This window comes from Lathyrus oleraceus, chromosome 6 (genome assembly GCF_024323335.1).
Source record: "Lathyrus oleraceus cultivar Zhongwan6 chromosome 6, CAAS_Psat_ZW6_1.0, whole genome shotgun sequence".
Taxonomy (NCBI): domain Eukaryota; kingdom Viridiplantae; phylum Streptophyta; class Magnoliopsida; order Fabales; family Fabaceae; genus Lathyrus; species Lathyrus oleraceus.
In genome coordinates this window covers 130,646,835-130,657,095 of record NC_066584.1, presented here as the reverse complement: position 1 = coordinate 130,657,095, position 10,261 = coordinate 130,646,835, and the positions used below count along the sequence as shown (strand labels likewise).

The 10,261-nt window shown below is 33.2% G+C and overlaps 1 protein-coding gene across 2 annotated transcripts; it reads left to right on the top strand.

Annotated features, from left to right (window-relative positions):
* Nucleotides 1–479: 479 nt before the first annotated feature.
* Nucleotides 480–8,016, top strand: LOC127092084 (transcription initiation factor TFIID subunit 12). 2 transcript variants are annotated; one of them, XR_007792106.1, is made up of 9 exons: nt 480–1,185; nt 1,290–1,445; nt 2,079–2,588; nt 5,704–5,778; nt 6,706–6,784; nt 6,860–6,924; nt 7,033–7,068; nt 7,255–7,440; nt 7,662–8,016. XR_007792106.1 is itself a non-coding variant. In XM_051030884.1 (8 exons), exons 1-8 carry the CDS (start codon nt 706–708, stop codon nt 7,387–7,389), a joined length of 1,536 nt encoding a protein of 511 aa, XP_050886841.1. In that variant the 5' UTR covers nt 480–705; the 3' UTR covers nt 7,390–8,016. The 2 variants fall into 2 exon arrangements, 1 of the variants encoding a protein (XP_050886841.1); XM_051030884.1 differs by having other exon boundaries at nt 7,255–8,016.
* Nucleotides 8,017–10,261: the final 2,245 nt, after the last annotated feature.

The window sequence follows — 10,261 nt, the reverse complement described above, 5'->3', positions numbered from 1 at the left end:
AATGATAAACATAAAATAATATCAAAAATATTATAATGAAAAAAATAGAGGAGATGAGAGATTGTCGAAGATGAAAAAGAAAGAACAAAAGAGAGAAAAAATTACAGAAGAAAATATGCGATAAAAACGAGTATCATAAAAATGAGAAGATGGACAAGAAAGAGTATTAGACAATAGAGATTAGAAAAGAAGAGACAATAATCATCTAATGAAGAAGACGCGATACTATTTGAAGAGATTTGAGAATGTTATAACTGAAACTCTAAATATGAGTAAGAGAAAATCATTAGTATATTCATAAAACTAAGAGAACATAGACTTATATTTGAGTTGAATATGTGTTAAGTAAAATTTAGATTATAACTTTATGTAATTTTATTCGATTTGTAAAATATAAATCACAAATTAAACTGGAATTCAAATAGATTGGAATCAAAATTTACAATTTTTTATTAAACTGTTTCGGTTTTAAACATTCCTAAGGATAGTAACGATGATAAAGATTGAGTGCTCTTTTGAGAACGAGGGAGTACAGTATTTTTGATTCATTTTATGTCCGAAATGAGTGATATGTTGGGGATTACAATCCCTATACTTAGATCCTCATTCTAATAAAAAAAACTATATAGAATTTATTCATCTCGAAACTGTTTTTATAAATGGAGCGCATTTGAATTATATTAGTAACACCGCAAATACAACTCCATGGAATCCCAACCTCCGGCCACCGGCACCACCGCTAGGAATGCCGCCGAACCCGTACATTCTCAGCCACAACAACCGCCATCCTCTCTCCCTGCATCTTCCTCATCAACCCCTCCCATTTCAGCACCATCCCATCCTCCCCCAATCCCTAACCCTAACCTAATCCAAACTCCAACCCCCAAACCCCCCACTCCAGCTCTTCCTCAACCTCGTCCGCCTCCTTCATTCAGCAGAAACCCTCCGCCTCCACAGTCCCATTTCTCGCACTTCTCCTCGATCCCACCTGCAACTCCTCAGCCAGCTTCATCTTTCCCGTCCACTCCCTCATCGTCAATTTCCTCCGCTTCCGCGCCAAGAGGCGGAATGGCAATTGGTGTACCCGCGCACCACCAGAACCCTTCCCCTCCGTTTTCTTCCTTTGGGCAACACTTCGGCGGACTGGGTCGATCGGATTCTACCTCAAATTCTAATACTACTCAGGTAGGGTTTTACATAATGATTATTTTGATTTTAATAGCTTTGTGAATGAATGTTACTGTTTATGCTTTTTTTTCTCTCTCTCACTAGTTGTTTTTAACGTTTAGGTGAGAACGCCAATGCAAGGAATGGGGATACTAGGATCTTTAGGTTCGGGTTCTCAATTGCGGCCTGGTGGAATGCCTTCACATCAACAGAGACCGGTTCAGTCATCTCTTAGACCACAACCCCCTGCCCAAAATAATCAACCAGCTGGTTCACAAGTTAGTATTTTGGGTTTGCTCTGTTCTGTTGAGAAAGTGAAACTGAATGCTACTTATGAGTATTGTTCTGTGCTTGAAATTTTTTAGTGTATGTAAGAGGCTATTTTGATTCTCTTGGTTGAGTTTATCTATTTGCTTAAACAACTTATGATACCTTCACAAGCTGTCCATGATAGCCTATGGAAATAGTTCATAGCTTATAAGAAAACGGTTTCACTTTATTGTCTTTTGTTATGCAAATAGCTATAAAGTTTAAAAAACGGTCGCAGTTGCGTAAAGGCTTTCGCTATTTCGGTCGGTACATGTGTCACGATACTGATTGCGGTCCTCAGAGTGTGAATTAACTATAATTTGTTCTTTAACATAAAAACGGTGACAACGGTATCGGTATTGAAACCTGCCGATACCGTTTTGTTGTGGCCGTTTTTGCACTATGATCATTTATGCTTTTAAGAACTTAATTAAGTTGTTTGTCCAGACAGGGCCTTAATACATTGTACATTTCTTATTTTTAGTTGTTACCTGGTTACGAGTTTTTTATGTGTTATGCTTGTAATTTTTTGTGCCCCGTATACAAACACAATTTTTGGAGGGAAAAGTTTTTGATTTCTTAGCTCGTTATATTTTCTTCAGAGCTTCCAAGGTCATGGACTTATGAGACCCTCATCTGTGGGATCACCTGCAACTCCATCTCCAAGTGCATCACAAAATATGCAGTCAATTAATCAGCCATGGTTGTCATCTGGGCCGCCAGGGAAGCCTCCTTTGCCGTCTCCGGCGTATAGGCAGCAATTGAACCCACAATCCGTGCAGCAGAGGACACATATTTCTCAGCAGCAGCAGCAGCAGCAGTCCATGCCAACAGCTTCACAGCAGCCGCAACCTTTGCCTCCTAATCAAGCCCAGGAGCATTTTGGGCAACAAGTTCCACCTTCAAGAGCTCTTCATGTGCCTCACCAGCCACAGGTTACGAGGCTACAGGGGCCAGGAAATCAGAAACCTTCATCACTTGTGGCTGCACAAACTAATGCAGTTCAACCAGGGAGTCAAAGTAGATTACCAAATGCTTTACCAAATGCAGATCCAGAAGAGTTGGGTAAGAGTGTTCTCGGAAAAAGAAGCATCCATGAGCTAGTCAATCAGGTGTGCCACACAACTTGTGTTCTATAGTAGGCTTTTCTAGGTTCACTTTTCATATTTTTTATGTATTATTTTTGGTTACATTTCGTATTCTTGTTATTTACCAGCACATATTGTTAAATAAACATATGTGGAATGGAGTGAGATTAAATGAAACAAGATCATAACAGGTCCATTTTTTGGGATGTTTAAAATAGGTTGAAATGAAATAGAACATGATGAAGTGCACTGCATATAGTTGCATCCAATAATCCACTTCCCCTCCAATTAAGTGGTTTAGGGTTGAACCATCTTTTTTGTTCATCCCATCCCATAAACATCCAATTAATTGAATGGTAATTTTATTTCATTTTGCTCCATTTTGTTCCATCCCATCCCATTCTATTCCATCTAACTATTTATTAGATATCCAAACATAGTTTAGACTGACCTGTTATGATTCAAAAGAATTATCAAGTTTCTCCCAAGGTCCATTCATAGATTTGTGTTGCCTCAGGTCCCCCATTAGTCATGTAAGAAATTGGATGATGGCTTATGAGTGCTTGAAGTTACTAAGAATCTTAGAGTTAGCTTTTTTTTTTGCTCTGGGATTTGTTTTATCAGTTGTATTTGAACCATTTAAACTGGGACTAGTAATTTTGTATTAATGTATAGATAGATCAATGGGAGGGTGTAAGTGTAACTGCTGCTTTAGCTAGTAATTTTGGGTTTATGAAGGTTCTGCATGTTCTTTGTCAAAAACATATCTGGGTCATATGTTGTTCACAACAAATATCATGGATTTATTTGCATGGGTTTCTCAGCTGGGTCAAATATTTCTCACATTTCTAAAGTTTTCATGGTAAATGCTTTGTAGTTTTTATCCACAATAAACTGATAAAGTAAAAAAAAGGATTTTGACAACGAGGTTATTATGTTATAAACTTATTCGTGCTTTTTGGTGAATAAGGCTTTGCTTTTTTATTAGCAATTTGAATTTGAATCTATTGGTGATGAAGCATTTTGCTACATCTTTCTTTTAACACTTCTTACTGTTTGATCATAAAATGATTTTTTTTGGGTACTTTTAATCAATTCACAAATTCCATTAAGTACCTTAATTTGAATAATGAAGTGTTTAGGAGGTTTATGCAACAATCTTTTACTGATATTTTCTAGCTACAATTAACGAAATGGTATGGGTTACTGGATTACCGTATTTATATGTAGGTTTTATCCTTTTCTAGCTACAATGTAGGATTTCTGCAAATAGACACTTTCAACTTCGTCCCAGTTAGTTCTTAAATTAAATTCCAGCAACTGTTATATTTGGTCCTTATGTCAATGTGGAATCAAGTTATTAACAACGAACAAATCTTAACCAATGATTATAGTTTAGATTTTAAAATCTTAACCAATAAACTGTATCATTTTATATTGCATCTAATATAAGTTTAAAAATAAAAAGGCTCTTCTAAATATATAAAAAATAATGAATTTAATGGTTTAGATTTAATAAACAAAAAGTTGTGATTTGTTTTTTGTTAAGGAGTAAATCTAAGTTAACAAAAAAAAAAACATATTGTGACATTAGTTGCAGTTAAGGACCAGTTGGGACAAAATTGATGTTAAAGGTGTCTAATTGTAAAAGGCGTAACAACTGTGGTTTATGTGCACTTTTCCCCAATGTTCTGAAAACCGGCCTTTATTCCGGTCCAAACAAATTCCATGACCCGGATTTACAGGAACCTGCCATGAACTGCCAAACCCGGTCAAAAAGCGCCGGAACCGGTAAAAGTCGGCGGTTGCACGGTTTGAACTTGTTAAAGAAATGTTTTTGAAGAAGAAAAAAACATTGCAAGGTTATTCTCTTCTTATTGCAGAATTGTCATGTAACTGTATTGTGCTATGTCGAAGCAAAATTCAAATGAAGCTGAGATAGGGAAAACACGTATCTTCTATTGTTTATTTGTTGTTTTCTTGCAACCAATAACCATGTACCTGATCATAAAGTTAGACCAAAATGAAAACAAGATAATGAGTGCAGCAGATGTGATTAGGAATTAGGGTTTTTAAGGGATTGTGAAGTTAGGTAAGGGATTTTGATCATACAAAATGATCCATCACATATTTGCAAAAACCCTATGGATGGCTTATCTTAGGGTCTGTTTGGTAAGGGGGTTTTGGAGGGGAGGGGAAGTAATCTGAATCCCTCCTGGAGTAGTTTTTTGTTCCCCCCGAATTGGGGGGTTTTGGAGGGGAGGGGAGGGTGAGGAGTTATAATAACATATTTTTTATTAAAACTTCTTCCCCCTCTTTTGAGCCAAACATACATTTAACTAAAATACATCCCCTTACCTCCCCTCCTCTTTATTAAAATCCTTCCCCTCCCCTCCATTGAACCAAACGGACCCTTACAAAATTGTATCAACCAAACACATTTTGTCATAAATATAATATTAAATATGCTAAATAATAAAATTTTATCTAGTCCCTTAGATGGTCATGTATCTTTTGATGATCATATTTTTTATTGTACAGTACATAAATTCATGTCTTATGGACTATATTTCATATTTTTTAAAATGTTATTTGTCATCAGTTCAACTGTGGCTGAACCATTGAACCTTAAACCTGTGCCTTTTCCGGGTCAATGTCTGGTCTGGTTTTCAAAACATTGCTTTAGTTACATAAGTATACTCATTCAAGTTGTGTGTGGAGGATGTACTGAGCAATCCAAACTATCAGAATTTTTTAGTTGAATGTAATTATGTTTCCTCATTCAAATACATGACTGAAAACTTGTGTAGCTTACTGAATGTATGACAACGGAGCAAACATTCTTCACTGCAATGCCTTGCTCTTGAACTACTTCACTGCTTACAATTTCCTTACGCAACTGTTTCTGAACCATGATTCCTTAACACTTTGTTGTACTAAATTAGTAAAATTCAACTCTACTTTCCCTTAGATATCATGGACGAGTTACAATTTGACTCTGGTTCATGGATTATTGAATGCAACATGTCATAAGGCCTTCAGCTTTGATAATTTTATTACGATTTACGAGCATGGCAGTCCCATTTTCATGAATTAGGTATGTTTTCCTCATATATTTACATTTCTGCTTTATTATCAGGTTGATCCGTTGGAGAAGTTAGATCCTGAAGTTGCAGACATTCTTGGCGATATTGCAGAAAATTTTCTGGAGTCTGTGAGTTTTTTCTTTTTGGCGTATTGTGTTGTTATGGACTGATGGGATATAGTTCACATTTTTGAAAACTTGAATTTTTCTATTATTTTGTTATAATTTCTTATTCGCAAGCTTACCTCCAGGCACAGGTTTAAACAGGGGCTAGAGCCCCTCCCTTCCCCAAAAACAGTTTGGTATATGCATAATATGATAATGTAGACATTAATTTCTATATAATTTATGAAGCACATACACAAACATCGAATGCTGGCACATAGATATTATAACTAACTAAAAAAAATAAAAGTGATTAAACAGAATTATATGTTTGTATCATATTGATGCTACATAGCATTCATTAATATTATTATTATTATTATTATTATTATTATTATTATTATTATTATTATTATTATTATTATTATTATACCAACACTGTGTGGTACATGTAGCATATGTTTGAATCTCTTCATTATTATTTTGTCGGAGATTTAATCTCTGACTGCTATTTAACCTCTTTAGTGGATCTTAACAATTTTAAAGAATATTGGTTTGATAAAGATCCTGTCATTCATCCTATATACATTAAGTAAAAACAAATATTCGATATATAAATCTCTGAATTTTTAGAGTTTTGAAGTTTCATTTGATTTTTTCTTTCAAATTATTATTTTAGTTTAAAACATATAAATTGTTTGTTTTTCACCCGCGGTTGATAGTTTTGGCCTCAAGTAATTAGTATTGGGTTGTTTAATTATTTAATGATTTTCTATTTCCAGTAAACTATTTTCTTTTGTAATATTTGGTTTGCATAGAAATGTACGAGCTCAAAATCACTATTGACCTCTTTTTCAGATAATAATCCTCTGATCCTTATTTTTCTTTATCTATATACTCTTATTAGATAGTTTTTAATAATGTCTTTCCTTTTATCTATCCTTTAAATAGATAATTAGGTCTGGTTGCTCACTAGCGAAGCATCGAAAATCAACAACTCTGGAAGCCAAGGACGTACTCTTACATCTTGGTAAGTTACTGAAAAAATTGTCTGTTCTGATTTCCTTGTATCAGCACTTCACAGTTTATATCCATCTTTTTTTAGAGAAAAATTGGAATATTACACTTCCTGGATTTGGTGGCGATGAGATTAAAAACTACAGAAAACCAGTAAGAATTATCATTCTTTGTTGCATCCTTATGTTTAAGTTTTAATTAATTGTCTTATTTTCTTTTGATTTCATATTCTTGGCTTATACTTTGTGATGGGGTTTGCAGCTTTCAACTGATATTCACAAGGAGCGCATAGCGGCTGTAAGTTTCTACATCCTTTCTTTGTCTTCTTCAGCTATAGTAACATCGTTTAGGTTTTTCTTGTGCTACCCTTGCTGTGTCTGTATATTAATATTTCAATCACTGTTTGGTATGTAATTTTATTGTTGTTATTATTGTCGTGGTGATTATTATTTGTTTATCTTGGTTTGGTTATATTGTTGGCAGATAAAGAAATCAATGGTAGCAACTGAGGCTGCACATCCTAGAGGCTCTGCTGGTCAGGCTTCTGGTAGTGCAAAGGGTAGTCAGGCAAAGACACCTTTCAGTGTCATTGGCTCTCCCAACCTTAAAAATTCATAAGGTGGACGCGTTTGCGCTTTATACAGCAATTGAGAAACTGCTTTGGTGAAGGTAGTTCTGTTTGCAATTGTATTGTAAACATAAATGATATCAACATCCATTATTAAATCGGCCACATGAATCGCTAACCTTGAAATGCACTTTCATACTTGTCACATTAATTGTGATTTTGCCCGTGTTGTTCTTAAGGGCTATCTGGGTTATTTCTGGCTATTTCCGAGCATTCCATTTAGCAGAAATGAGAAATAGTCTGAATTTTTGAAGCCTTACAGAAAACAAGACGAAGGGAAGCGACATTAGAATGAAAAGGAAAAGGAAAAATCTTTGGCTTCTACGGCTTCACATTTTCTGGGATTGATAATTATATGAATGTCATTGATCGAGCTAGCAAGGTCATTTTGTGATTGACTTTCTAATTTAGATGCAAACAATATCCTAAAATTTATATATATATATATATATATACAAATACCTTGTTCACTGTAAATAAGTAGAGTCACACTCTTCATCCTTTCTTCCTCCCTTAAAATCTCACTCTTGTTTTGTGCAAAAAATGATTCAATACCTCGTTGGTCACCAATTCATAATTAGTTCCTTTAAATACATACTTACAATTATTTAGTACTATTTGACTGCTTCACATAAATTCATACTGCGTTTTTTTTTCCTTTTCCTTTTTGGTAGATATCATGTAAGACTGTGGGGGTTATATTTGTCCCTTGAAATCTTAAGCTTATTCTTATTATGCACAGGATTCCTCTATAAGCATTTAATTGATCCATAAATTTTAAGCTATATTGAGTGTGTCTTGCTTTGCAAAAACAACTTATACGTGTTGGTTTTACATGCCCGATAATCTCAGTTTTACATGCCTTAGCTTCACAAGTGTTTTGCTTGAGTTGAGTCCTTCAAGCTTAGAGTTTCCTCAGTGCGGATCTTTTCTTTAAGTTCGTGGCAAGCCATTAATCTTGAAGTTTTAAACTTGCCTTAATTGCGCAAGGTTTTTGCTTGAGGCGAACCTTCAAGCGTAGAGTTTCTTTGGTGCTGATCATTCAATGAATTTTCAAGCGAAGAGTTTCTTTGGTGCCGATCCTTCAATGAATGTTCAAGCGAAGAGTTTCTTTGGTGCTGATCCTTCAATGAATTGCCTCATGATAAGGACTCCTTAGTGAGGGTTGTGTAATTACTTCATAGGTCATTAAGGATTTCTTAGCGAAGATCCAATGTTCAATTATCTTGTAGTGTGACAATGATCCTTGGTGAGGATTCGAAGATTCAATGTTTAATTATCTCGTAGGGTGACAACGATCCTTAGTGATGGTTCGAAGATCCAATGTTTAATTATCTCGTAGGGTGACAACGATCCTTAGTGAGGGTTTGAAGATCCAATGTTTAATTATCTTGTAGGGTGACAACGATCCATAGTGAGGGTTCGAAGATCCAATGTTTAATTATCTTGAGGGTGACAACGATCCTTAGTGAGGGTTTGAAGATCCAATGTTTAATTATCTCGTAGGATGACAACGATCCTTAGTGAGGGTTTAACGGATCCTTAGTGAGGGTTCAACGGACAATTATACCGCAGGCTGACAATCATATTTTAGTGAAGGATCAACGCAAATATCCTCAGATAATGATATAATTCTTTCAGAGTATATTTGGATGAAACATCAATTAAAATTCATGGTTTGAATATTTTTTTTTGAAATTATTAAAATGATATAAATTTATGAAAATTTTTATTCAAGTTAAATTTAAGTAATTTCAAATGACATCAAAAAGTATAGAATTTGAAATTGCTCATTCACTTTATATAATACAAATGTTAAATTATTTTATTATTTATTTTTTCAATTTTGTAAGATGGTTCTTATATTTTATAAAAATTTCAAATTTATCTCTAAATTTTTTAGAAAATTGCAAATAAGTCTCCAATAATTTTTAAGTTTTACAAATTAGTTATTTAAAATTTAAAATTTACAAATTAGTCCTTATTTTTTATATTTTAATTTTGATCCAAAAATTTTAATTTTATGAAAATGGCCTTTAAAATTTTAATAATGAATCATTTTTAAACTCCATCCAAAGAATTTCAATTGAACCATTTAAATTATTTAGAATTTTGAATTTCTTAAAAATTAAAGAGTGTGTTTAGATGAAGCATTTTAATAAGGAAAAGTAATTTTTTGAGGAAATTTAAAATGATTTGACCAAAATGCATTGTTTGGATAAAAATATGGAGAATTTATAAAATGATGTAAATCTATGAAGTATTTTATTCAAGTTAAATTTAAGGAATTTCTAATAACATCAAAAAATAAAGAATTTGAAATTTCCCATTCAGTATATATAACTCTATATAATCCAAACGTTCAATTATTTATTATTAAAATTTTCAAATTTGGTAAGATGGTCCTTATATTTTATGAAAATTTAAAATTCATCATAAAAATGTTCAAAATATGACAACGATTTCTTAGTGAGGATTCAACGGACAATTACCCCGTAGGCTGACAATGATATTTTAGTGAAGGATCAACGCAAATATCCTCAGATAATGATAGAATTCTTTCGGAGTATATTTGGATGAAACATCTATTAAAATTCATTGTTTGAATAATTTTTTTAGAAATTATTAAAATGATCTAAATTTATGAAGAATTTTATTCAAGTTAAATTTAAGGAATTTCAAATGACATCAAAAAGTATAGAATTTGAAATTGCTCATTCACTTTATATAATACAAATGTTAAATTATTTTATTATTTATTTTTTCAATTTTGTAAGATGGTTCTTATATTTTATAAAAATTTCAAATTTATCTCTAAATTTTTTAGAAAATTGCAAATAAGTGAAATTTTTACAAAAATAA

What these genes read in the sequence shown, in the direction of transcription:
- LOC127092084 (XM_051030884.1), top strand. Translation starts at nt 706, where the DNA reads ATGGAATCCCAACCTCCGGCCACCGGCACCACCGCTAGGAATGCCGCC. An exon ending in GGACGTACTCTTACATCTTG is followed by an intron (nt 6,785 to 6,859) that starts GTAAGTTACTGA and finishes ATCTTTTTTTAG; the next exon opens with AGAAAAATTGGAATATTACA. An exon ending in ACAAGGAGCGCATAGCGGCT is followed by an intron (nt 7,069 to 7,254) that starts GTAAGTTTCTAC and finishes TATTGTTGGCAG; the next exon opens with ATAAAGAAATCAATGGTAGC.